We start from the raw sequence: 26581 nt of genomic DNA on the forward strand, positions 1-26581 counted from the left end.
ATTTAAAATAGTCCCACAGGCTCCACCCCCTCACTTCATTCAGTAAATCAATTAAAAAAAACTCATCACCTCCTGCCCCCCCCCCCCCCCCCAGGAAACAGGCATTTCCCCACTTTCTCAGCTTCTTCAACATCCTTTGGAGCCCAGGACAGAGGATTCTAGTCTGTCAGCCCCAGCTAAAATCATCCCCCTGCTCCACCCACAAGCCCAGAAATGAGACCAGTTTAAGTCTTAAATTATCCCTTTATGTGGGGAAAACAGTGAGGTGGAAAGACAAATGACTGCTCCTTGTGCTGCAGGGCAGAGACTGCAGATTTGGGGGACAGCAGAGCACCCCTAGAGCTGCTATGAGTCTGGGGTGGGGGGAGTTGGGGAGCACTGCTAGGGTGTCAGGGGGTCTATCCCCCAGCAGATCACCCACACACTCCTGCCAGGTCTAGGTCCTGTCCCTCCCACCCCCAGTCTCTCCCAAAATGCCCATGATTAGAACAGTCTGGTGCCAAGTCCCATAATTTCTAACATGGGTCTGCTCATGCCCTGCCCCTGGGCTAGTTAGGTCTGGGCCAGCTTAGGGGAAGCTCCGCCCCCACATTTAACAAACCTGTTTCTATTGGTGTTAATACTGCATCTAGAATTTGGTGGGGGTGGGGGGGAAGTTATCAAGTAAACCCCACTCAGCTCGGCAAGGCGGCCAGGGACTGAAGGATGTTAAGGAGGGTTGGGGGGGGGGGGGTGTCTATCCTCCTGTGCTATTGTCCAGGACAATGCGGGGGGGAAGGGGTTTCGTCTCTTTCATCGCCGCGACCGGCACAGGGGAGGGGAGGGGGAGGCCGAGGCCCACAAGCAATATGGAAACACGTGGGAGCTGAGAATTTGGGGGGCTCTGTCACCTCCAATCAAGACACACCCACCCCCTCTTTGCCAAACCCCAAGTGCTTCCCCATTCAAATGCCCCTCTCCCCCAGCTAGGAACATGGGGAGATGGACTCTGTGGGTGGAGGCAATAACCAGCCCCCCCCCAAAAGCAGGAGGCTTTTGGGGGGGAGGGAGGGGAAGCTGGGAAACACCCCTACTACAGTGCAGTACTATGGGGCAGAAAGACAGCCCCCAGCTCCAACTGAGGCCCCGATCCAAAAAAAGACAAGACTCAATGTCACCCCCCCAGTGGCCAAAAAAGGGACTGCAGACAGCACAGCCTCTGGCCTGGATGCTATACTAGGACCCCAGCCCTACACCAGTGGGGAAGGAAGAGGGGTAGGGCCCAGGAGAGGGAGAGGCAGGGCCCATATGAGTCCCCGCCCATCTCCAGCTCACACAGGGTTTCACTGGATCTGGACTTCGGGCTGCGATGGCGGCTGCTGGTTCTGGGGAGGTTCCACGTGGTTCTGTTCAGGGGCTGGGGCTGCAGGTGCGGCCGGATCTGGAACAGAGACAGGAGAAGGGGGATTGGCACGAAGCAATTAGACCCTCACTTCCCTTCCCAGAGCAGGGAACCCAGGAGTCCTGGCTCCCATCCTCCCCCCGCACACCACTAAACCCCTCTCCCCTCCCCAAGCAGGGAACCCAGGAGTCCTGGCTCCCAGCCCTCCCCACCCGGCTCTAACCACTAAACCCCTCTCCCCTCCTCAGAGCCAGGGAGAGAACCCAGGAGTCCTGAGCCTCCATCTTACCTGCCGGGGCGGCGTGCGGGGCCTGGGCCTGGAATTTCAGCTCCTCCCCGGGGTCGGGAGCCACCGGTGCCGCCCCCGGCTGGGTTTTCCTCTGCTCCATGTGCAGCACGGCCTGGGAGGGGGGAGGAAAGGGTTAATCCTGGGCCTGCACCTCCATTGGCTCCTGCTGATGGCGGAAGCAGGGCAGCCTTTACCCCGCCCCTCTGGGATGGGAATTGCCAGTTTCTGCCCCCCCCCGGGACAGATACGTGGCGGGAGGGGGGGGGGGAGAGAGCGCTCTGCTACTGGGGCTAGATTCCCCCCGTCCCCTGGGGGGCAGTTGATCCCCTGCCCCATAATTCCTCACTCCTTGGGGCGGGGGGGCAGCCCCTGCCCCCTGCAGTGTCACTTCCCCAGGGCAGGGGGGGGAAATCCCCAACTTAGGCAGGAGAGGGGCTGTCCCCCCCCACCCAAAGCTGCTCTTCCTCCCGCACCCCTCGGTGGGGGATGGGAGGGGGGGACCCCACAGCGCCCCCACCTGCTGATACTCCTTCTTCTGGGCATCCAACCGGACCTGCTGCTCCTGCAGATCCTGGTGCTGGCGCCGCAGCTGCTCCGCCCGCCGGCCAAGCTCCACCTCCTGGGCCGCTAGCTCCGCCTCGAACCGTTGCAGCTCCGCCTCCGAGTACACCTGGGTCTCGTCCACCGTCTGGGGGGTGGGGAGGGTGGGGGGGTGAGTGCCGGGATCGACCCCTCCCCTTCCTGCTCTCAACCTCCACCCCCACATTAGACAACACAGACTCTCCCCTCCAGCTTCCTCCCCCCCACAAGAGAGCCCAACAACCCCAGAAGACAGACCCCAAAATGTCCCAGCTGCCCCCCACTCCACCTCCCACCCCGACACCCACCTCCCAGCCTCCGGCCTCGTTAAACTCCTTCTTCTCAGTGGATTTCAGGAATTCCTCCAGCGTCACCAGCCGGTCCTGGTTCAAGTCCACCTGCGGGGGGGAGGGGGGAGAGAGATAAAGGGGTGAGATGGGGGTCTGGGCCCCCCCAGAACTCCCCATCCCTCCCTCTGCCTCCCCATCCACCCCCCTTGTCTCCCATCCTGGGCCCCAACATGGGAATTTTCTGTCTAACTCTGTGCCCATCCCCCTGGCATTGTGGCTGCGTGTTGGGGGGGGGGGTTGATTTTTCTCCCTGCCACATGGGAGACCAGAGCAGGTACTGGAGCCGCGGGCTGGATTGGGGACCCCTCAAAAACGGGAACCCCCTGGGACGAGGCTGCGGATCACCACGGACACGAGCGTTATGGGGAGTATGGATGACGCGGCTCGCTCGCTGGAAAACGAGCCGGTGGCAGGTGGCTTCCGAGCCGCACTGATCCAACAGCTTGATCGAGAGAAATCCCAGAGACGGGTAACGTGCTGGGTACGCAGAGATGGATCTTTCTGGACTTCCCAGGATGCCCAGCTGCACCGAAAATGGACACGTACGACTCAACGAAGTCGCTGCAACCCACTGATCTGCCGGCACCAGGGACTCCGACAGGCGTCCGAGGCCAGGAACCAGCGCTACATACGTAAACTGCAGCAAACGGAGGGTGAAATGATGCATCCGATGAAGTGAGCTGTAGCTCACGAAAGCTTATGCTCAAATAAATTTGTTAGTCTCTAAGGTGCCACAAGTCCTCCTTTTCTTTTTTGGCCCATAACTGTAGCGTCACCGACCTTTCTGTCCCACCGCACACGGAGACGTGAACAAGGACTAAGAGGCACAGAGAAACTATCTACGGGGAAAAATGGGGCACCCCGCTATTTGTGGGTGCAGGAGGCCAGATGAGGAAAAGGGGGTGGACACCGTCATGCATACGCATATGGTATGGTCAGAATTACAAGAGAAATGAGGGTCCTTCACTGGGAAGACCCACGGGGAAACTCCCGGTTGGAATTGTCCCCAGTAGCGACGGAGATCTGGTGCCAGATCCATCGACCCCGTGTCTCTCTTTGTTACAACTGGCGCGTGGGTCTTTGTCGGCTTTCGTTGACAGCTTTTGTCACTTGGGTCCTTGACCTTCACGCGGAACAGACAGAATCGGAAAAGCAGCTAAGAATTTTGGGCTATTGCAGAACCGGGCCTGGGACAACAGCAAACGGTTGATGAACAAGATGCGACTCAGCCGCCCTCCCGCTTTACTGTTCAGAAACTGACTCGGAGACCGAACAGCGTCCAGGCAAGACCTCGAATATACAGCGAGGAAGACGAAATGCCCACCGCGGAGATGCCGAGGCCCGCAGGATTGACACGCTTAGAAACCACGGTCAAGAGCACCTCACTGCTTCTTCTTCCTCCTCCTCTCTTTCCTTTACGCTGCTTTTCCCGGCTCTGCTCCGAGCCCTCCTATGGGGCTGAGCACCTCACCTTGTCTTGGAAAGGAAGCGGAGAAACCTCATTTCCACTGCTTGCACCTGCGATCTCAGCCCTTTCGGTCATTCCTCAAAGCTCACGCCCCAAGGGGAGGATGGAGACATAGAGCAACCTACAAACCGAGAGCTTCGTCCAGGGACTCTGTTCCTGCTTCACCACCACAGATTGGTGCATCACCGCCGTCCCAATCCGCTGGTCGAACCCCTGCTCACCATCACTCCTGAACACGACCCCTAGATACTCAAACTTGGCCACTAAGGGCAGCTGCTACCCCTGACTTGGGGACAGCTGTCCCCTTTCATCTGGGAGAGGCGATACCAGTCAGCTCTGTGTTTTTGGGGAACCAGGGCACAGTATCTAGCCTGTCTGACTCATGAAAGACACCCCCACCACGAGTCTCCTCTTGAACCAAAACCGATCAGAGAAAAGGCTTGCAGAGAGCAGTGAAGGATGGATGGGAGACATACCTAGACCCCTCCTGACAAGGGTGACAAGATTAAGACATCTCCATTAGCATACAGAATGGAAAACAGAGAACCGCCCTGAACTCTGGGACCAGAAAAGCAGGGACGCACTGGATCATGGGGGATCCCTGCTCCAAATGTTAATGAACCCACGGCTGCACACACCCAGCTTGGCCATTATCAGACCAATTCTAGTAATAAATCCTTGATTGAGATCCAAAATACTGAAGCTCCCGAATTGCATTGTGAGCTCCCTGGAAGAAACCACCATCCAGAGCCAAGAGTGATCAGCTCCTATGGTCTAGCGGAAAGAAAACCCTTGAGTCAACAGTTTACCCAGAAACAAATCTAGTGTTCTCCCTTGAACATTGTATTTTCTCTACAAAACCCCTACCTATGCCCAAGTAAGAGTCCTGACGTATAGACCCAAACTCTGCATCAGTTCCACTAGGACTCCATCATCTCCTGACTGATCTTGCTGGGGGCTCTGCCTGTTTCCTGCCCTCAGGACCCGCAGCTACCCCCATCACCTAGGAACCCCAAACAGTTCAAGCTTCAGGGAGGGTGAAATCCTCCTCTTTCTCTCTGATTTCTTTTCTACCTCAGGTATTAACCTTTACAAATGTATGTTATGTTGGTTTAGCTCTCCCTGGGTAGTTATCACTATTAGTCAAACTTTTATGGGGTTTTTTTTGTTTGTTTTGTTTTTTTCTCTCCTGCTGATAATAAATTAATTAGCTTCTTACAGTTTGTATGGCAACTTCCACCTTCTCTGTATGTATATATGTATCTTCTTACTATATGTTCCATTCTATGCCTCCGATGAAGTGGGCTGTAGCCCACGAAAGCTTATGCTCCAATAAATGTGTTAGTCTTTAAGGTGCCACAAGTCCTCCTGTTCTTTTTATGGTTAAGCTGGTTGCTTCTCTCTCTCTCTCTCTGAACTTTACTCTTTTGTGTTCTTAACTTCCCCCATTTACTCTGCAGCGACGCTTCTTTTACCTAAGCCAAAGATCTCTGTAGGGCCCCAAAAGACTGTGGAGTTTGCTCCTCAAGTGGGTTACTGCCCGTACAATTGTGACTTGGAAGTGGAATAGGGACGTGTTAAAGCTGTGGCACATAGGAGGTGGTGGGGGGCAGCTGAAAGTGCTGCTTAACCCCACCCACTGAGTACAGGGACATATGAGGGGATCAGCTTGAGAGGTGCTGATTGACCTGGTCCACTCAGACTTGCTGTGTGTGTGTGTGTGTGTGTGTGTGTGTGTGTGTGTGTGTGTGTGTGTGTGTGTGTGTGTGTGTGTGTGTGTGTGTGTGTGTGTGTGTGTGTGTGTGTGTGTGTGTGTGTGTGTGTGTGTGTGTGTGTGTGTGTGTGTGTGTTCGTTCGTTCATCTAGTCCTTGGGCTGGAGGAACCCAGCTCTGGGGAACTGAGGTCCTGCAGGGTAGCTCCACTGGGAGGGGGCTTGCAGAAGGAAGGAGTCGCACTCCATATGAACACACAAGTGACATAAGCAGCACATTACTAGAATTACAGGACCCTCCCTCCCCCCAGAAGAGTAACCCTAAGAAACGAGCACCCCCCAAAGTAACGGGCACATCTGGTAACAGAGGGCCACCATCTCCAATTTGGAGGTGCTGATTCCCATCCCCGCTGGGGAAAAGCCGTTGGACGGGCCTGTCTCCCCCTTCGCTGTGTTGGTTTTGCCATTTAAGCTTGCAATCCGGGTCCGGATGCCCCCCAGGGAGAGCAACGCGGGGATCTGAACCCCTAAGGCTGCAGACACCATTGCCGCATAGATGCCTACATCTAAGATTTCCAACAGGGTCTGCTCCCTGCAGCCAAATGTTTTTAGGGGTCCGCACAGGAAAGAAAGCAGCCAAAAGCCCCTGTATCAACTAAAGCTTCTGGTTTCTTTTTGCCAAAGTGAATTGCCTCCTTCGGGGGCGATGAAGCGGAGGGGAAAACCCCAGGTGGGTACAGGAGTGAAGAACGTGGGGTGACAGATTTTGGGGGGCTGGAAGGGGTAGCTAAGCTGGGGGAAGGCAGGGCGGAACCTCAAGTTCTGAGGCTTGGGGGGATCCCCCAAATGGCCCAGCTAAGGTGACAAGGCAGAGCCCCCGGGGCAGCTCGTTGTTTGGGGGCCTCTCACAACGCCTCATTCTGCTGTAGCCCCGCCGCTGGTTCCCCTCGCGAGACGCTGTGGGGCAGAGAGGATTCAAACCGCCACGCCCCCACTGCTTCCCGAGAAGGGGGGACCGATGGACAATGGGCCGGCAAGACAGAGCCCTGGGCTCCCTCCCGGCTCTCCCAGGAGCCTGGCTCGGTCAGCCCCGCTGTGGGATGCAGTGGGGCTGGAGCCCAGTCCCAGTGGCTAGCCCCAGGAGGGAGCGTGGGAGCAAGAGACAGTCCCCCAGGCCAGGGAATAGACCAGACATCGAATCCGGGACCCCCTACAATAGACTGAGGGCCAGGACCCCCACCCCCACCCCAGGGCCCTGCGGCCGACCCCCTGCCCCAGTCACTCACATTCTTCATGACGTGCTCCCGCATGCGCAGACGTTCCTCCTCCATCTCCAGCATGTCGTCCTCCTCGTTCCGGGGGTCGTAGACCTTCTCTAGCTGGGGGAGGCAGGGGGGGAAGAAGACACCTGATCAACCCCCACCTGACTGCTTCGCCCCGCCCACCCACCCCCAAGGCTCAGCCCCGTCCCCCCACTGCTGTCCGCAAGAGTCCCGCCCATTCCATCCCCGCTCACAGCTCTGCCCCGCCTGTCCCATCCCACCGCTGCCCCCTAATAGTCTGTCACACCCAGCCTGCCCCCATAGCTCATCCCCCCCATTCCTCAACCCCATCCCATTGCTATCCCCATAGCTTAGCTCCCCCTCCTCTGCAAAAAAAAAAAAATATATACCGACCCACAGAAGATCTGCCCTTCAGGACCTTCCTGTCCTTTGCCGCCAGCCACTCATCCCAGCTCCCTTCTCGACCCTTCCCCTCCCACAAACACTCCCCCTCTGTTTGCCACCCCCTGTTGTCCGACTACCTCTCCTGCCCCCGATGCGCACACCCCACCCCCAGCACACCCACTCCCTTGGGGTCCAGGAAGAAGGATAATAGGGAGCCCTGGATTCCAGGTCCTGCCTGCCCAGAAGCCTTCACCCCCCCAAGGGAGCACCCGCGGGAGCTCACCTCCTTGGTGAAAAGCGCTTCCAATTCTTGTTCATCGAGAACCCCGTCGCTGTTCGTGTCTGCAACAGACGGGGGGGTGAGCGCAGCTGGGGCAGGGGAATCTCCCCTCTAGGGGGCGCTGGCTCCCATCTGGCCCCAGGGCAGGGACTGGATGGCTCAGGGGGGCAGGGAAATGGGGCATGGGGCCTTTCCCCTCTAGGAGGCGCCAGCCCCACCTCATTCTCCCCCAGTGACTCCCGACAGGTGACAAGTTTCCTAGTTCCCCAGGAGCCAGACATCCTCATGTCAAACCCTACCCCGCAGGGGGGCCAAGGGCTGAATACGCCGGGGTGGGGCTTGGGGGGGGTGTCAATTTCTCTCCACCCACTATGGGGTGGGATGGCCGGCTCTGTGTGAAAATGCTGGGGAGGAAAGCTGGCTTGGGGGGGGGCCTCCCTCCTACAGCACCCTCCCCCCCATTCCACTCCAAGGGGTCTAGTGTGTTACTCAACCTGACCCCCTCCGCCAGCCCCCAAATCCCTAACCCTAACCCTGAACAGAGGACAGGATGTGCCCAACTTCCCTGGGGTGACCTCCCCAGCAGGGGGCGCTGCCCCCTGCAAGGAGCGGGGCAGAGGACTCTGGGTTTCCTGGGGCGGGGGTGGGTGGTATCACAGGGTGGGGGCGGCAGGAGATAGGCCCCTCACCATGCAGTTTGAAGAAGGTCTTGGGGTTGAACTCGCTGGGGTCCAGCCCATCTGTCTCCTCCCAGACTTCCTTGAGCTGATCTCGGCTGCCCTGTAGGGGGCAGAGTCAAGGGGAGGAGGGGATAAAACCCAGGTCTCCTGGCTCCCAGCTCCCCACCTTCCAATCATCATTCAGGCTCTGCCCCACTTGACTCCCCCCTGCAATTACTCCATATTTTCCCATAGCTGGGGGAAAAAGGGCGGGGGGCTAATCTCCCCCCACCCCAAGCATCTAGCCCTCCCCTTGCCCAAGCCCATGACTGGAGACCACCTCCGCCCTCTGCAGCGGGGAGTTCCGCAGATGAATTCAGTGTAAGCCTGGCCCTTGGCTCTGTGGCACCCTCTAGTGGCTCGTGTCCCTGTAGCTGGACAGAGGCAGGTGACCCTCCTCACCTCCCATCCCCCACAGCAGTGGGCTTTCTGGGGTAACCTCCCGCCCCCCAAGCAGGGAGTTCTGCAGATTAATGCTGACCTGTGACCGCTGCAGTAACAGGTCCTGCAGGCAAATGCATCTCCCCCCACATATCTATACATCCTGCAGCAAGGAGTTCCCCAGGTAACTCCCATGTCCTGCTCTGTCCAGCTGGGGGTCAGCCCAGCCCCCTGCGAGGGTGGGGGTCCTTACCGGCACATTGATTTTGGGGTGCTCCTTGTGCTTCTGGCGCAGCTCCTGGAACCGGGCCTCCTCCGCCCGCCGCTTCTCCTCGTCCAGGGACTTGAGGTACTCGCGCCGTTCGTGCTCCTTCAGCATTTCGTATCGTTTGAACTCCTCATGATGCGCCGCGTCGTAGTTCTCCAGGTCCTTGGTGGCCTGCAGGAGAGGCGGCTGTCAGCACGGAACCCAGGAGTCCCCCACCCCCCCGCTCTAACCACTAAACCCCATTCCCCGCCCAGAACCAGGGAGAGAATCCAGGAGTCCTGGCTCCCAGCCCCTGCTGCTCTGACCCAACTACATCATGTTCTCTCCACCCTTCCTTGGGGGCAGACTCACCCGCCCCCATGCTCTACCCCCACCCCATGCTGGGCGAGTCCAATGGATCCAAGGAGACCCCCACAAGGGCGTTAAAGGGTTAACAGGAGGGGATTTCCCCGTGTGGGGACGGGGGCGGGTTCCCATCACCATATGTGGGAATAGGATGGGATGAACCACCCCACCAACCCCCCAGCTGCCCCCTCCCAGCCTACCCCATCCCCCCCAAAGAATTGGTTCCTTCCCACCTCTCCCCACCCCCACCCCGCACTCACCGCCTGGATGAGCAGCTCCAGGTCGCGGGCCTCGAAGGTGTGCTGGTTCTGGGGGTCCAGGTGCTCGAACTGCTTCAGCAGCCCCAGGTGATCGATCTGCACATCTAGGGGAGACACAGGACAGGGAATGGGGCACGGGGCCTATCCCTTCTAGGGGGTGCCAGCTCCCACCCCAGGGCAGGAACTGGCTGGCTCAGGAGGGCAGGGAATGGGGCCCAGGGCCTTTCCCCTCTGGGGGGTTCTGGCCCCCATCCTCCCTTGCTTAGGTGGGGAAACTGAGGCAGAGAGGGAAAAGTAAAAGTTCACCAGGTACCACTAACACAGCTGGGAAAAGTACCCAAGTTCTCCCAGCCCTCCCTCGCCCCACTAAAACCCTCTCCCCTCCCAGCACCGGGGAAGGAACCCAGGCATCCGAGCTCCCCACTCACTCTGCTCCATGGTTGCGTCCATCTTGGCCTTGAGCAGCATGCGGAGCCGGGAGACCTCCTGGCGCTTCAGCTCGTCCAGCTTCGTGCGGACATGATGGCTCACGAAGTCCAGCTCCTTGCTCAGCTTCCCGCTCTGCCGCGGAGAAAGGGGAGGAGCTGCTGTAAAGACATGCCCCCTTCCCCATGCCCCGCCCCCCAGCCCACCCTGGGGCAGGAAAAGACACGCCCCCTTCCCCATCCTCCACAGCCCGCCAGCCAGCCCACCTTGCGGCAGGAAAAGACATGCCCCCTTTCCCATGCCCCACCCGCCAGCCAGCCCACCCTGAGGCCGGATAGGGCGCCCCCCAGAGGGGAAAGGCCCCGCGTCCCATCTCTCGCACCTTGATGTCTTCGGCATTGGCTGCCTGCAGCTTCTCCCGGAAATGGCTGTCTGTCTCCAGCACGTTGATCACCTCCTGCAGGTAGCGGTGGTAATACAGCCCCGTGTCCTGCCGAGGAACAGCGAGAGGTCAGGACACGGGCCCACCTGCCCCGGACGTGCCCCCCCATCTCCTCCAGGACACACTGAATCTGCCAGGGACGTACAGCGACCACACACAACACGGTCGCCCGTCCTGCTTCAGCTGACACCTTACTTGCACCATGAGGGGCTCGTAGCTGGGAGCCCAGACTCCTGGATTCTCTCCTCGGCTCTGTAAGGGGAGTGGGGTCTAGTGGTTAGAGCAGGGAGGGGGGCTAAGCCTCAGTTTCCCCATCTGTACATGATCCTCCCTTTCCTTAGTCGAGCTGTGGGGGGCGCTCGGCGCTACCACAATCTTCCCAAGAGGAGAGCCTTTAAGATCCGTCTTCCCAGAACACACCAGCCAAAACATGACCATGCCCACGGCAGCCCTCAGGTGATGGGGCCCGACCCGGGCCTGCCCTGACGCCGCTTGTTAATAAACACACGGGGGCTACCCAAGCCTCCTGGCTTCACTGGAGCTGGGCCCACGTCCCCCCAGGCCAACGCTGGTGCGTGATCTACGAGCTAACTGTCCTGGGCTGGGTGGTGGGCGGGGGGGTCGGGGACAGGACTGCCGGGGTCTGGTTCAGCGTCCAGTAGCGCCGCCCCAGCCGACCAGGGCAAAAGCCCTGGATCAGACAAAATGCAGTCCAGTGCTGAGGAACACCCTACTCCAGCCCTGTATTCAAACCACATTGGCAGGCCCGCAGGGGGTGCTGCCCACCTGTGCCAGCCGGGAATTTTCCATCATCTTTTTCAGCAGGCTGCAGTCTGCCTCAGTTTCCCTCCGTACGCTGCAATGCTCGCCAGCAGGTGCAAAAGGGTTAATGCTGGTCCTGGAATACCGCGGGGGTGAGGGAAGGGAAGTCTTGGGTCTCATCTCAGGACCCCCGAAATGGGTGGGAGACGCCATTAAATTTTATTTATTATTGGATCGTGTGTCTTCTCCCTCTGGCCGCATTGATTTAGCCCAGAGAGAGACTTCTCCTCACTGCTGAGAGGCAGGTGTTGTCTGTAATTAATAAGCTAACGAGAGATGCTTCTAGCTTATCAGGAATTCCTCTAACCACTGTCTTCTGCCTTAAAGGCTTGATCATAGATCTTGTTTGTAACTGATGAAACTGAAACAAGGAATTGATCATAAAAACATAAAAGAGCGGCTAAATTGGGTCAGACCAAAGGTCTATCTAGCCCGGTATCCTGTCTGCCGACGGTGGCCAGTGCCAGGTGCCCCAGAGGGAATGAGCAGAACAGGGAATCATCAAGTGATCCATCCCGTCGCCCATTCCCAGCGTCTGGCAAACAGAGGCCAGGGACACCATCCCTGTCCATCCTGGCTAATAGCCATCGATGGACCTTTCCTCCACGAACTTATCTAGTTCTTTTTTGAACGCTATTATAGTCTTGGCCTTCACAACTTCCTGTGGCGAGGAGTTCCACAGGTTGACCGTGCGTTGTGTGAAAAAATACTTCCTTTTGTTTGTTTTAAACCTGCTGCCTGTTCATTTCATTGGGTGACCCCTAGTTCTTGTGTTATGAGTAAATAACACTTCCTTATTTACTTTCTCCACACCAGCCATAATTTTATAGACCTCTATCGTATCCCCCCTTAGGAGTCTCTTTTCCAAGCTGAAAAGTCCCCGTCTTATTAATCTCCCCTCATATGGCAGCTGTTCCAGACCCCTGATCATTTTTGTTGCCCTTCTCTGAACCTTTTCCAATTCCAATCTATCTTTTTAGAGATGGGGTGACCACATCTGCACACAGTATTCCAGATGTGGGCGTACCATAGATTTATACAGAGGCAATTTAATATTTTCTGTCTTGTTATCTACCCCTTTCTTAATGATTCCCTTAATGATCAGATCGGTAATTGACAAGACAGGCAGGAAACATTCAGGTGTGTTCGGTAAGGGGGCACGGCGGCAGGATCCAACTTTGGATCATAAACTGCGATTTCCCCAGACACGCGGAAAACACCAGTGCTGTCAAGGCAAATCAAAATGCCCAGAGAGGTAAAGAGAGAGAAAACACTGCTGGGAAGCCTATTACGATTTGATTGAAGGCTATTTCCATGGCCTGGTTCACCACACGACGTTGACCATGCATGTCTTGACGCCTCGAAAGCTTTCCACTTTCCGAATTCCGAGCCCCCGTGAAAACCGACGTTGAGAAAAGCTGAAAATAGGTGTAAAAATAAACCTGGATCTTCGCTGCTGAATCGATCCATAAAAATCAAACCGGCCAAGCCGAGGTGTAATCCACGTAACAGTGGACTGATGTTTTCATTCATGTCCAAGCCACTAAAAGCCTACTGCAGCAACAGCTGATCTCACCAGCAACCAGATGTCCTTGGATTATTGATTAGGTCAGTTGATCATTTTCAAATGAAGCTGTGAGCCAAAGCAACTTCCAAGGGGTTTCTCCCTCCCCAGCCAGCATCCCCAGCATGAATTTGGGGGAGTGCGTTAGAACCGAGCGGAGTTTGGGGCTGCCGCGAGTAGTGCATTTCTTCTGTGTGCCAGCCAGATGAAGTATTGATTTATTGTCTGACTTCAATCCTATTCCAGCTGAGTTAGTGGTCTTGTTAAATTCAAACACACAGCCCCCTAAGTGGGGGGTTCTCAGCTTTCCAACTGTAACACCCGTAACAGGAAACCCTTTGATTTGTCTTCCCAGCACCTACAAGCTAGAATTTTCCCTTTGCCCTCGCCGCAGGGGGGTGGGGTGTTGGGAATCTGTTGTTTTTAGCCGAACTGTTATTAGCCGGGGTCCCTAGCACCCGCCCAGTCTCTGGATATTCCCCAAGAGAATCAGGGCCAAACCATGAGAGACTGCATCAGAAACCAGTGCTCCATCAAAGGGATGGGAACCCAGGAGTGGGTAGCGCTGGGAGGGGAGATCTGCCCCACACATTTAGGTCTTGTCGTGACCCCCTGTGACAAAGTGGGGGGGTCGCACTGAAGGGGGTTCCCCCCAGGGACCGTATGGGGCCAAGAGTGGGCACCCCATAGCAGCTAAACTCCAATGCCTGAGAGGTTTTATAAAAAGAAGGTCGGGCTCAGGGAGAAGGAAGGCTCGGACGATGACCCATGCCTCAGTTTCCCCCCCATCTATAACATGGGGGAATAGCACTGCCCTAGCTCACAGGAGCGGAGGAGTGTTGAAGATCCTGCAGGGCTCAGACACAAGGCCAGACAGTTACCCCAGACACACAGAAGCAACTCAGCCCTGGAGATACACCAGCGGAACTCCCTGCTACAAGACAACTGTGCATTGTTGGGTCAAAAAAAAAAAAAAAAGGAAACGGGGTCTGAGACCAAAAAAGGGTTTCCAAGCTTGCCGTGCCCTGACCAAACCGTGCATCACAGGGTCAAAGAAGTGGCCAGAGACTAAACATGGGGCTTGGAACTGACTCGGGCTTGCTGGCAGCCAGTGGAACTCCCTGCTACAAGGTGATGGAGCGACATCCAGTCCGAAAAGGGGCCGAGACCCGGCCTCTTACCGGTGGTTCTGGGGGTGTCTCTTCCACCTTCTTCTCTGCCTTAGGCCGGTCAATGGGCACAGACGCTGCGAATGCAAACAGGGCAGTGGCCAAAAGCCAGGAGAGCTGCATGGTTTCTGGAGTTCGCCTGCAGAGAACGGGGGAGGGGAAAGGCGGATGGTTAGGAGGGGAGGGTCAGCTGTATGTGGGGTGGAGAATGAGCAGGGGATGGAAGGGGGTGTTACTGGGGCAGGGGAGGGATGCTGGAGCCCAGGGAGTGGGTCAGGGGGTCTCTGGGTGGGGAAGCTCCCTGAAGCAGGGGGCCTCTGTGGGGCTCACCCCATTCTAATATGTTAGGGGGCAGAGAGTACATGGGGTCCCTGTGCTGAGAAAGGAGGGGTCTCATTCTTGGGGGATACTTATATGGGATTCACGCCCAACTGCTGTGATGTTGGGGGGCAGGAGGTCCCAGTCCTGGGTGGGGGACAGAACAGGGTGTTACGGGAGGGAGCCCAAGAGGAGGCTGGGGGGGTCTCCTGGAATATACAGGGCTTACTCCCATCCGCTGTGTTATTGGGGGGCAGAGAGAGAAGGGGGTCCCTGTGCAGGAGAGGATGTTACAGAGGATGAAGCCAGGGGGGCATCAGAGGATCCTTCTCGAAAAGTGGGGGCTGCCGGGGGAAGTGTGGTCCCTGCGTGGGCTCACCACCAACTCGGTCTCATGAGGGGAAACCCAGGGGGTGTGCTGGGGTCTGAGGGGGTCCCTGAGGTAAAGGGGAGGAAAAGACCCCCAAGGCCAGGCAAGGGAGGAGCTGGGGCAGGCTGGAAGGCAGGAGCTGGGGGATCCCCTGGGATGGGAGAGATTGAGGGGGTGATCCCCGGTGGGCACTGGGGAATGGGGAAAATCTCAAGGGGGGCTGGAGGATCCCAAGGAGGGCTGAAGGGGGGGGTGAGCAGGGTGACAGATCTCAGGGATGAGGCGCGGGGATCCGCATGGAGGACCCCAGGGGGAAACAGGGGGAAGCTGGGGGACAGACCCAGGCGGTGGCTGGAGGGAATCCCCCTGGAGAGGGGCAGGTGGAGGAGACGGGGGAGGGGAGGAATCCCCATGGAGTGAGGGAGGGGGAAGATCTCAGAGGGGAGGAGCAGGTCTTGGGGGTGGCCAGAGGGATTCCCATAGGGGATGGGGGGGGAAAGGAGAGGAGTGGAGGAGGGACTGGGGGCAGATTCCAGGGGGATTCCCAGGGGGGCAGAAGGAGAATCCAGGGGTTCCGTAGAGAGGAGGGAATGGGGGCTCCCGGGGGGTTGGGGCAGATCCTGGCAGTGGGGGAAGGGGAAGTCCTGGGGGGGAAGATCCCGGGGCGGGGGGGACAGAGCCCGGAGGAAGGGGAGGGGAATTCCCGGGGGGGGCAGATCCCGGAGGGAGGGGAGGGGAATTCCCGGGAGGGGGCAGAGCCCGGCGGGGGAGGGAGGAGAATTCCCGGGAGGGGGCAGAGCCCGGCGGGGGAGGGAGGAGAATTCCCGGGAGGGGGCAGAGCCCGGCGGGGGAGGGAGGGGAATTCCCGGGAGGGGGCAGAGCCCGGCGGGGGAGGGAGGGGAATTCCCGGGAGGGGGCAGAGCCCAGCGGGGGAGGGAGGAGAATTCCCGGGGGGGGGCAGAGCCCGGCGGGGGAGGGAGGGGAATTCCCGGGGGGGGGCAGATCCCGGAGGAAGGGGAGGGGGAGGGGAATTCCCGGGAGGGGGCAGAGCCCGGCGGGGGAGGGAGGGGAATTCCCGGGGGGGGCAGATCCCGGAGGAAGGGGAGGGGGAGGGGAATTCCCGGGGGGGGGGGCAGAGCCCGGCGGGGGAGGGAGGGGAATTCCCGGGGGGGGGGTGTCTCGGTGTCGCCCGGACTCACGCTGCTGCCCCGCTCCCGACTCCGGCTCCGCTCGTCACAAGAGAGCAGCGGAAACGACGCTTCCTGCCGCCCGGATGCCCCGCCCCCTCCTTTGCATAGAGAGCCCCGCCCTTCCGCGTATGTCCCACCCCCCCCGCGGCAAACCACGCCCCCTTCCCCCTCTTGCTCCACGTTGTTTTCTCCCGGGCAGGCCACGCCCTCTGGGCGATACGTGCCTGCCTAGCCACGCCCACATGTCGATATTTGCATGCACAGCCACGCCCCCTGCCCGCCCCTGACTACTACACCCCGGGAAAGGGGCAAGAGAGAGTAAAGAGGCAACTGGGGTCAGAAGGGGGCGACTAGGGCAGAGGGCACAGGCCACACCCCCATTCCACGCCCCCCTGAGCCAGCCAGTCCCTGCCCTGGGTCCGGGTGGGAGCCAGCGCCCCCTAGAGGGGAAAGGCCCCATGCCCCAGTGCCTGCCCCCCCCTCCCCCGCCAGCCAGTCCCTACAGAGGAAATGCAAGAGTCCTGGAGGGAATTCCCCTTCATCCCTTGTTGCCCAGCACTGCACAGCGAAGTATTTGGCCCCCTCTGTGAGGTGATGGGGGGGGTGTCTGTGCAGGCGGGGTGGGGGGGGTTGGGACCAGCTCAGCTTGGATGGCAAGGGGTGAGTGTGTAAAGGGGTATGGGGGGCAAGAAGTGGGTTCACACAACCACCGTCCACACAGACACCTTCCCCTCCTCTTTTCCTGCCGGTTAGCTGATCCCCTCCTAGGTGAACCCCCAAAATCATAGGCCTGTCCTGCCCTTACCAGGGGCTCTCTCCCGCCATGGGTCTGGGCAGCACCTGGCACGATAGGGCCCTGATCTCAGCTGGGGCAGGGACTGTCTTTGCCCTGGCCCCATGCGACGTGGACACCTTTAAACCCGGCCACAGGGCCTGGCAGGTTAAGAAACCAAAGCCGATTATGGAGGAGACAATCCGACATGCCGGGGGCTGGGACTGCGAGGGAAGGGGTCAGATCTCATCCTTCTCTCCCCACCTCCCCAGATCAGACCTTCCAGAGCCGGAGCTGGATCCAGACCCGGAGCCGGTATCCCCGTTCCCCGCAACTCTCGCAGGTCTGAGATTGGGGTGGGGGGATGCCCCTCTCCTATCCCTGAAGGCTGACAGCCAGAATGAAAAGTGGGTCTGGACTCCAGGACTCCTGGGTTCTCTCTGGGAGGGAAGGGGAGTCTAGTCGTTAGAGCGGGCGGCAGGACTGGGAGCCAGGACTCCTGGGTTCTCTCCCCTGCTCTGGGAGGGGAGTCTAGTGGTTAGAGCAGGGGGAGGGGAGGGGAGGGGAGAGGAGGGGGCTGGGAGCCAGGACTCCTGGGTTCCATGTGTCCAAGGGGAAACAATGAACAAGTCTTGTGGCGCTCAGTGAATTTTTCTCTCCTCCAGGCCCAGCCGGAGTCTGGCCACAACCACCCCCCCACCATGAACGCAGCGGGGCGGGGAGACATGTAAGCTTGGGGATTGGATAGGGGATCTGGGGGTGCGTTAAGGGATGGGGGGCGATGTGCCGGGGGGGGTGTAGTGTGTTCGGGGCAGGTTGTCTTTGCACTCAGCCTGTCTGGTCCTCGTTAATCCCTAATGAGCTAATCCTGTTTTATCGGGGGGGGGGGGGGGAGGGGGCTTAATTAGCAGCTGTTGCTTCCCTTATTCCCTCTTCCCTACTTGCTGGGGTTGCTTCTTGCCCCCCTTCTAAGCAGAGGGTATCTACGCTGGGCCCCCCAGGGTCTCTTATACCCTTCCAGGGGCCTCCCCAGGCCAAGGTCCCCAACTTCCCCGCCTTAGAGTCCCCCTGCTTTGACTCCCCCCCCCCGAGTTTCTCAGACCCTACCCCAGAAGGGCCGTGTCCCAGCACCGGGCGAGGGGTCCCTGTATACCCAACCCCCATGCCCCACCCCTGAGGGGCCGCGTCCCAGCGCTGCATGGCAGGGGTACATCTGGGGGCACTTATGATGTCACAAATCCTGGCGCCGTGGCGATCGGAACCCCCCCGTGCCCCGGCCGCGGCAGCCCCTGGGACTGGTGAAGGCAGGGTCTGCTGGGGTGGCCCCTGGGTGTGTGGCCAGCGGCGAGATGGCGCGGAGTTCCTACCAGCGCCTGCCCTCCCGCCCCATCTCGCCGCCCAACGCCCCCGGCTCCTTCTCTTCCAGCGGCCTGGGCGAGGAGCCTGCTTCCCTGCGGCAGCAGAAGCTGGAGCTGCAGGTAGGTTCCCGGGGCGGTGCCCTTGCACCCCCTAGGGGGTTTTGGGTTAGAGGGGATTGGGGCTGGGAGCAGTACCCTCGCACCTCCTAGGTGCTTCTGGGATTGAGGGGATCAGTGCTGGGAGTGGTGATCCCTGGCACCCCAAGGGGTTCTGAGTTGGAGGGAATCGGGGCTGGGAGTGGTGTCCCGTCGCCCCCAGGGGGTTCTGGGATCAAGGGGATCAGGGCTGAGGCTGGATCCCAAGGTAGTGTGGGGGGGTGTCTCCCCAGGGCAGTGCCTCCAGGGTCTGTTCTCCTTTCCTGCCCCCTTCCCCCCACCCCAGCGCCGCATCTTTGAGAAGAAGCAGCGCCGGAAGCGCCAGGAGCCACTCATGGTACAGGCCAACCCCGACGTCAAGGTGACGGGCCGCCGGGGGCGCCGGCTCGAGGAGCGCACCCCCCTGATGGAGTCCTGCAGTGACCACAGCCTCTGCAACGGTGAGAACGGGGGCAGAGGCGGGAGCCGGGGTCCCTCTGTCCTCACCCGTGTAATGAGTTCCCCCCAGGTCTCAGCCCTGTTTCTTCACTGGGGTGATTGGCTGGCTGGTGAAATCCCATACAGCCAGGTCACGGCGGAGGCGGGACTCTCCCTCCTCCAAACTCAAGGTAGGGGCGTGGCTCATCAATTAGGGGCGTGACTTCCAAAAATAGGCCCCACCCTCTGACAGAGGTAATACCACAAGGGGGGTTAACGGTTTGCCTGTGTCAGAGAAGAAGGCAGGGGAAAGGGGCGTGGTTTGTCCATGGGGGTGCGGTTTGTCAATTGGAGGGGGGCTTCCTAAACAAAGGTCACGCCCACAGCAGAGGGAGTGGCTGTCCTGGTATCCCTCTGTCAGTCAAGAGAGAGGTGGAAGGGGCGGGTCTTCTTGGGGGTGGGACTCGCTAAGAGTAGGTGGTGCTCCCAAGAATTAGGCCCCGCCCCTACCAGCGGTAGTGTAGGCAGCCATCCATAGGAAAAAGAGAGAAGGGGCGTGGTAAATGTGGGCGTGGCCTGTGATTTGTGGGCGGGGCTGACAGCAATTAGCCTCCGCCCACTAGCAGGTGGCCTTTATACAAAGGGCAGAACTGCTCCCCCTTTTAACCAAAATAGGGAAGGGGTGGGGCTTGTCTGTTGTGGGCGGGGCTTCCAGTAAGTAGGCCCAGGTAAGGGGGTGTGGGATTTTGGGGTGTGGCCGATGGCCACTAGGCCCCACCCACTCTAAGCTGTAGCATGGCAGAGCGCCCCTTGTCTCACCCAATGGGGCTGGGCTTGTCTGATGGGGGCGGGGCTGGCACCCGGGAGGTGACAGATTCTCTCTGCCCATAGGAACCAGCAACCCCTTCCTGGTGGAGTCGGTCCCGGAGGCCCATCGCCCCGCTGATGCCTGGGGCAGCTCCGTGCACCTGGACCGGGGCCCCCGAGCTGCGGGGGAGGCCGCAGGTAATGGGGGAGGGGCAGATCCTGGGTGGGGGGATCCCCGGTGGGACCCCCCCCAGCTCCGCCCACCCAGTCACTCTCTACCCCCCCCATCCAGGTGCCTCCGACGCAGAACTGGAAGAGGCCGTCCTGGAGGACACGCGGCCCATCAACAAGGCCAAGGCGGCACCCAGCTCCAGGCGCAGGGGCTGGCCGGCCAAGCAGAGAGGGGGTGAGCACGGGCCGCCAGCCTGGCCGGGCCGGGAAAGGGGTGCAACCGTTTCCGTGCAACCGTTGCCACGCAGGTGCACCATTTTGTGTGCAACCGTTACCACCTTTATACAGGCACCACTCTGTTGCTGTGCGACCGTTGCCGTGCTGCATGCACAGTTCCGACAGGCACCACTCTGTTGCTGTGCAACCATTGCCGTGCTGCATGCACAGTTCCGTTGCTATGCAACCGTTGCAGTGGATGCCCCACCTTGTTGCTGTGTTGTCACCCTCCTAACCCCTTAGCAACAGTTGCTATGACATGCCCGGCCTGGCCTTTTAAAGGGGACAGAGCCCCCTTTGACCCCCACCTCTACCCCTGGCCCCCTCTCTGCCCCACAGCCGACCGCGCTGATGCCCGACGCCCCCGGAGCTCAAAGCCAAAGGCCCTGTCGCCTGCGCGAGGGGAGCGAGTCCCCTCTGTCATCGTGGAGTTCAGAGGTGGGGCACTGCAGGGATCTGGGGGGGGGGCAGCGGGGCAGGGCTGGATGTGCGAAGGGGGCTCATGGAGACTGCGGCCCTGGTGCAACGGGCCCGGGTGGGGGAGAGGGGCGTGCAGCTGGGTGTGCAAAGGGTGGGTGCAGCCCTCGTGTGTGAGCGGGCACAAGGGGGTTTCACTGCCAAGCACCCGTGCAAGGCTGGGGTGAGAGCGGCTTGGTGTGGTGGGGGGGTCTGTTCCAGCATTTACGCCCCCATCCCCTCAGATCCTCAGGACAGCAGCGATGGGGACGCCCCTCTGGAGGCCGGCGCTGTGGGCTGGGAGTCAGCCCAGGAGGGGGACTCGGAGGGGGAGGGGCAACCGCCCCAGGACCCCCCAGTGCCCCCTTCCCCTGTCAAGAGGAAACAGGACAGGAAGCTCCCAAGCAGAGGTGAGTTGTGGGGGGAGGCGAGGAAGAGGGCCATTGTGGGTAGGGAAGGCTGTGGGGGTGGATTGATTGGCCCCTCTGTGCTGATGGGGGCCCGGGTTCGGCTCGGCACAAAGGATTCTGGGACAGAGCAGTGAGGTGGTGGGGAGCGCCCGGTGGGGTGAGGGGGTAGGGCGCATGTGTGCCACCGAGGGGGGCTCAGGGGATGGGGGGGGAGGGCACTCATTGCGGCTTTGTGGGGGGAGGGGGCTGGGGCTTTCTCTGACCTTTCCCCCCCATCTCCCTCCCAGGGTCTCTCAGCAGCCCCCCCGAGAGCGGCGAGGAGGCGGAAGGAGACCTCGACATCCTCTGCAGATCCCTGGAGCCTGAGCAGCCCAACACCTCCAGCATAAGGGTCGGGGTAACACGGGGGGGTGCCCAGAGGATGCCCCTGCGCCCGGCTGTCCCCCACCAGGCTGGCCCCTCGCACCCCTTTGCACGAGGCCCCCATGCCCCACACACACCTTCTGCACTAGTATCTGCCCTGGGCGTTTGCCCCCTGGCCCCATAAACCCCTGGCCCAGGCTCCCCACCCCCGGGCCTCTCGTCACTCTCCCGCCCCCAGCCCCCTGCAGGCCTCACCCCTCTCCCTCCCGCGCAGCTGCCGGAGTTGGCGCTAGGGACCCCATGGCCCCCGCGGCCAGAGGAGCTGGAGGGGTTCGTGCTGCGCCCAGCGCCCCCCGGGGTGACCGTTCAGTGCCGCATCAGCCGGGACCGCAAGGGGGTGGACAAGGGTGTCTTCCCCTTCTACTACCTTCACCTGGAGAGAGACGATGGGAGGAAGGTAATGGGGGGGGAATTGTGGTGGGGGGAAGCAGGCACTGTGGGGCACAGGCTGGGGGCAGGCAGCAGAAGAGGGGGCGCCATGGGACACAGGCTGGGGGAAGGCAGAGAAGGGGGGCACCATGGTGCACAGACAGGGTGCAGGCAAGGAGGGGGTGCTGTGGAATACAGGCTGGAGGGAGGCAGCAGAAGAGGGGGGCGCTGTGGGGCACCAGCTGAGGGGAGGCAGTGGAAGAGGGGGGATCCGTGGGGCACAGGCTGGAGGGAGGCAGAGAAGGGGGGCGCTGTGGGGCGCAGGCTGAGGGGAGGCAGCAGAAGGGGGGGCACCGTGAGGTACAGGCTGGGGGAAGGCAGAGAAGGGGGGTGCTGTGGGGCACAGGCTGAGGGGAGGCAGGGAAGAGGGGGGATCCGTGGGGCACAGGCTGGGGGAAGGCAGAGAAGGGGGTGCTGTGGAATACAGGCTGGAGGGAGGCAGCAGAAGAGGGGGGCGCTGTGGGGCACAGGCTGAGGGGAGGCAGCGGAAGAGGGGGGCGCCATGGGGCACAGGCTGAAGGGAGGCAGAGAAGGAGGGTGCTTTGGGGCACAGGCTGAGGGGAGGGCGCCATGGGGCAGAGGCCAGGGCAGGCTGTTCATTTGTCTCTCTCAGCTGTTTCTCATGTCTGGCCGGAAGAGAAAGAAAAGCAAAACTTCCAATTACCTCATTTCCCTCGACCCCATCGATCTGTCCCGGGACGGGGACGGCTTCATGGGGAAAGTCAGGTGGGTCCTGCGCCCACCCCAGAGGGGCCGCGTCCCCTCCTGGGCAAGGGGTCCCCGTATACCCAGTCCCCGGGCCCCACCCCAGAGGCGGTCGCATCTCAGCACTGGGCGAGGGATCTCCAGGTGACCAGGCCTTTCTGATCTCCTGGCAGGTCCAACTTGCTGGGCACCAGGTTCACGGTGTTCGATAACGGGACAAATCCAGATAAAAAACCCTTCGTCCCTGAAACGGCTCCGATCCGGCAAGAGCTGGCGGCCATTTGCTATGTACGTGAGAAAATCTTGGACCCGGGACACTCCTGTCGGGAAGTTCACAGCCCCGGGATCCCCAAGACACTGCTGCAGGGAAGCTCGCAGCGCTGGGAACCCCAGCTGGGGACACTGCTGCAGGGAAGCTCGCAGCGCAGGGAACCCTGGCTGGGGACACTGCTGCAGGGAAGCTCGCAGCGCAGGGAACCCTGGCTGGGGGCACTGCTGCAGGGAAGCTCGCAGAGCCGGCATCCCCAGCTGGCTGCTGTCATGGAGATGAGGAGGGTGTGGAGGGTTTTTGGGGTGGGGGGGATGTCGGGGGATGATAGGATCATAGATTCTCTGCTGTTCCTCACAACAGGAAACCAATGTGCTGGGGTTCAGGGGCCCCCGAAAAATGACTGTGATTATCCCCGGCATGAACACGGACAATGAGAGAATCAGCATCCGCCCCAAAAACGTGAGGCTGCTGGGGACATTGGCCGGGGCACTGCTGTGGGGAAGCTCGCAGTGCCGGGGCACCCCAGCCGAGGCACTGCTGTGAGGAAGCTCGCAGCGCACCATGGCACCCAGCCAGGGCACTGCTGTGGAGGAGCTCGCAACACCGGGGCACCCCAGCCGAGGCACTGCTGTGGGGAAGCTCGCAGCATGCCACGGCACCCAGCCAGGGCTCTGCTGCGGGGAAGCTCTCGGCGCTGGGGCACCCCGGCTGGCGCACTGCTGTGGGGAAGCTCACAGCACCAGGCTCTGACCCCCGCCCCCACCGTGGCTCCCTGGCTCTCTCCAGGAACATGAGACCCTGCTGACCCGGTTCCAGAACCGGAACCTCCAGAACCTGCTGGTTCTGCAGAACAAGGTGCCGGCCTGGAACGAGGAGACCCAGTCGTACGTGCTCAATTTTCACGGGCGTGTCACCCAGGCCTCTGTCAAGAACTTCCAGATCGTCCCCGACCACGACCGTGAGTGGGGGGAGAGTGGGGGGGAGCCAGTGCTGGAGTGGGGGGAGAAGGGAGGCAACAAGGGAGGGATCAGGGCTGCCTCCTCTCTCCCGCCCTTGGCTGACAGGGCCTGGGGGGGTGGATTGGGCTGGATTTGGGGGGCTGTGCCCCACACACTCACCCCCCAGTGGAGTACACTGTGCTGCAGTTTTGGGCGGGGAGGTGGATTGGTGGGCATTGGAGCCAGATCAAGGCTGTTGGGGCAGATTGTGGGGATTTAGGATGAGGCTCGGGGGGATTTGGGGAGGCCAATGGGGCAGGTTGGGGGGTGAGGATTGGGGGGATTTCGGGGGAGATTTGGGGAGACTGGTGGGGTGGATTGGGGGGATTTGGGGGGATCATGGGGATTTGAAGCGGCCAGTGGGGTGGGGGTATCTGGGGTAAGGATTGGGCGGATTTGGGGGGATCGGGGGAGCTGGGGGGATTTGGGGAGACTGGTGGGGTGGATTGGGGGAAATTTGGGGAGGATTGGGGGGGATTTGGGGAGGCTGGTGGGGCGGATTGGGTGGTATCTGGGGTGAGGGTCGGGGAATTTGGGGAGGGTGGTGGAGTGGGTTTGGAGGTATCTGGGGTGAGGATCGGGGGAATTTGGGGGAGATTTGGGGAGGCTGGTTGGGTGGGTTGGGAGGGATTGGGGGGATCGGGGAGATTTGGGAAGGTCGGCGGGGTGGATTGGGGGGAATTTGGGCGAGATGGGGGGATTTGGGAAGGCCGGCGGAGTGGATTGGGGGGGAATTTGGGCGAGATGGGGGGATTGGGGAGGCCGGTGGGGTGGATTGGGGAGAATTTGGGGTGAGGATTATGGGAATTTGGGGGGTGATCAGAGGGATTTGAAGCAGCTGGTGGGTGGGTTGGGGGGGATTTGGGGTGATGATCGGGGGGATTTGGTGGGATCGGGGGGAGCTGTGGGGGATTTGGGGAGATCGGTGGGGCAGATTGGGGGGAATTTGGGCGAGATGGGAGGGATTTGGGGAGTGTCTGGAGTGAGGATCGGGGAATTTGGGGGGGATCGTGGGGATTTGGGGGGCTGTGACGCAGCCACTAACCGCCCGTCCCCCTGCCCCCCCAGCCGAGTACATTGTGCTGCAGTTTGGCCGGGTGGCGCCCGACGTCTTCACCATGGACTATCGCGCCCCTCTCTGCGCCCTGCAGGCCTTCGCCATCTGCCTGTCCAGCTTCGACGGGAAACTGGCCTGCGAGTAGCCCCCGGACATGGCCCCGTGACCTCCAACCCCCGCAAGCCTGCACAGGACCCCGTGCCCTTGGCATGACCCTGTGACCTCTGACCCCCACGACCTTGGAATGACCCCGCCACCTCCGACCCTGTGACCTCTGACCGATGCTGACCTACTCTGAGTGGCTGGTTCCTCTCTGACCCACCCCTTCCCCTGCTGACGGGTCCTTGTCACCCTTGACCTCTGATTCCTTGACTTTACCCTTTGACCTCTCACCACTCCGACCTCTGGCAGCTTTAATGTCATTTTGACCTTTGACCTCTGACCTCTTTGGGCCTAGCTCGTCCTTGACCTATGACCCCTGATTTTCCTTGTTGCTCTCTGGTCCTTTGATGTCATCATTGACCTGGGGTCCGTTTGACCCTTGACCTCTGTCCTGACCTTTGCCCTCTGGCCCTGAACCATTTCACCTCTCTTGAAGACGTTGCCGTGATGGCAGCTGCAGCCGCCATCTTGATTGACGCAGTTTCCCCCTGCCCCCAGAGAAGCGGGGGTCAGGGCTGTTCTGGGGGACCCCCCCAATGCATGGACTGTAAAGTGCCCCTCACCCCTAAGAGTGTAACAGATTCTTGATCCAAATAAAATCTACCCAGAAGCGAAACCCCTGAGGGGGGCTGGTTGTTGAGTCCAATTTGGGGGTGCCCCGCCAACCTCACCCCCAGGTTGCTGGATCCCCTGGGCACTGCCCTAATCTTGGGGTCACCTCAGGGCACTGCTCCTGTCCAGCTCCCCTGCCCTGAGCCCTGCAACCCCCTCACCACTAGCCCTGACCCCCCCCCGATGTCCCGTACCTGACACACCCCCAGAATCCCTCTGCTGGGGAGTACCAGCTGTGACAAAGTGCGCCTTGTCTCTACTATTGTTATGAGACCTGTGCCTGCCTCAGTTTCCCTTCTGTTTTGTATGGCTGACAGGTGTGTCTGTTTGCTCTTTGGGGAGATTGGGGGGTGGGGTGGTCGGGGGAGCACCCAGGATCTGAGCCAACAAGGGCAACTCCAAGCTTCCCCACACCCTGGCTGTGCCCCCACCCCCCAGCCTACAGCCAACCTGGTGGGAGGATAAAGGGCTGGTGTTGGATGAGTGGGGCCGGGCCGTGGGGCTCACAGCAGCTTGGCTGGGCACTGAGCTGACCCACCCAGACCCTACCGGACTCCTCAGCCCGGTGCCAGCCAGTGGACAGGTCTGTGGTTGGCAAAGGTGGCATCGTCCCTGCCAATGCCCCATGGGGGGGCTGGACTCGCGGCTGGGGGCCACAGAGAGATGGGGGGGACCAGGGGATCACAGCCCTGTCTGACAGGCCATGGGGCCCTGTCCACTGTGGGGTCACGCCCAGGAGACTGGTTCCAGGCTGGGGCACAGAGGAGGCCCCCATAGGTCTGTGACACCCATCCCCCCTCCCCACCCCAGTGAGCCCCACCGTCCCCTTCTCTCTACCCCGCCAGGGCCTCCCCACCCAACCTCCCTTTCTCTGGCAACCCCTGCCCCCTTTGCTCACCCACCCCACTGACCCCCTATTCCTTCACCCACACCCCTGATCCTGGTGCCCCAAACCGAGGCCATAACAGGGGGGTGGGAGTGAAGGAGAAAGAGATGGGTGGAAGTCATCCCCCCATCGCGCCTCACATCCTCCCCTCATCTGTGCTCTGGAGGAATGGGGAAGGGCGACCCTCCCCCGTCGAACCCGCCCCCATGCCCAGT

General features: G+C 60.6%; 2 protein-coding genes across 2 annotated transcripts; one reads left to right on the plus strand and one right to left on the minus strand.

Moving 5' to 3' along the window:
- Positions 1-228: 228 nt before the first annotated feature.
- NUCB1 (nucleobindin 1) lies at positions 229-18181 on the minus strand. Its single transcript, XM_038381578.2, has 14 exons — positions 18176-18181; positions 16010-16095; positions 14135-14261; positions 10508-10615; positions 10128-10260; positions 9700-9803; positions 9080-9265; positions 8416-8506; positions 7730-7788; positions 7066-7158; positions 2558-2647; positions 2188-2358; positions 1671-1782; positions 229-1420 (listed from the first exon to the last, which is right to left on the minus strand). Exons 3-14 carry the CDS (start codon positions 14243-14245, stop codon positions 1323-1325), a joined length of 1356 nt encoding a protein of 451 aa, XP_038237506.1. The 5' UTR covers positions 14246-14261; positions 16010-16095; positions 18176-18181; the 3' UTR covers positions 229-1322.
- TULP2 (TUB like protein 2) lies at positions 16962-25475 on the plus strand. The gene is made up of 15 exons (XM_043501687.1): positions 16962-17087; positions 17438-17499; positions 18199-18250; positions 18573-18726; positions 19595-19708; positions 19803-19916; positions 20297-20395; positions 20659-20823; positions 21111-21214; positions 21461-21643; positions 22289-22401; positions 22554-22668; positions 23012-23110; positions 23438-23609; positions 24718-25475. Exons 1-15 carry the CDS (start codon positions 16962-16964, stop codon positions 24849-24851), a joined length of 1806 nt encoding a protein of 601 aa, XP_043357622.1. The 3' UTR covers positions 24852-25475.
- Positions 25476-26581: the final 1106 nt, after the last annotated feature.

This window comes from Dermochelys coriacea, chromosome 23 (genome assembly GCF_009764565.3).
Source record: "Dermochelys coriacea isolate rDerCor1 chromosome 23, rDerCor1.pri.v4, whole genome shotgun sequence".
Taxonomy (NCBI): Eukaryota; Metazoa; Chordata; order Testudines; family Dermochelyidae; genus Dermochelys; species Dermochelys coriacea.

Excerpts from the sequence above, each read along its gene's own strand:
- NUCB1 (XM_038381578.2), bottom strand. The coding sequence starts at position 14,245 with ATGCAGCTCTCCTGGCTTTTGGCCACTGCCCTGTTTGCATTCGCAGCG. Across the intron at positions 9,804-10,127 it reads GGACGCAACCATGGAGCAGA|ATGTGCAGATCGATCACCTG; the intron begins GTGAGTGGGGAG and ends TGTCTCCCCTAG. Across the intron at positions 8,507-9,079 it reads ACCCCAAAATCAATGTGCCG|GGCAGCCGAGATCAGCTCAA; the intron begins GTAAGGACCCCC and ends TGCCCCCTACAG.
- TULP2 (XM_043501687.1), top strand. The coding sequence starts at position 16,962 with ATGGAGGAGACAATCCGACATGCCGGGGGCTGGGACTGCGAGGGAAGG. Across the intron at positions 18,727-19,594 it reads TGACCACAGCCTCTGCAACG|GAACCAGCAACCCCTTCCTG; the intron begins GTGAGAACGGGG and ends CTCTGCCCATAG. Across the intron at positions 21,215-21,460 it reads CCAACACCTCCAGCATAAGG|CTGCCGGAGTTGGCGCTAGG; the intron begins GTCGGGGTAACA and ends CCTCCCGCGCAG.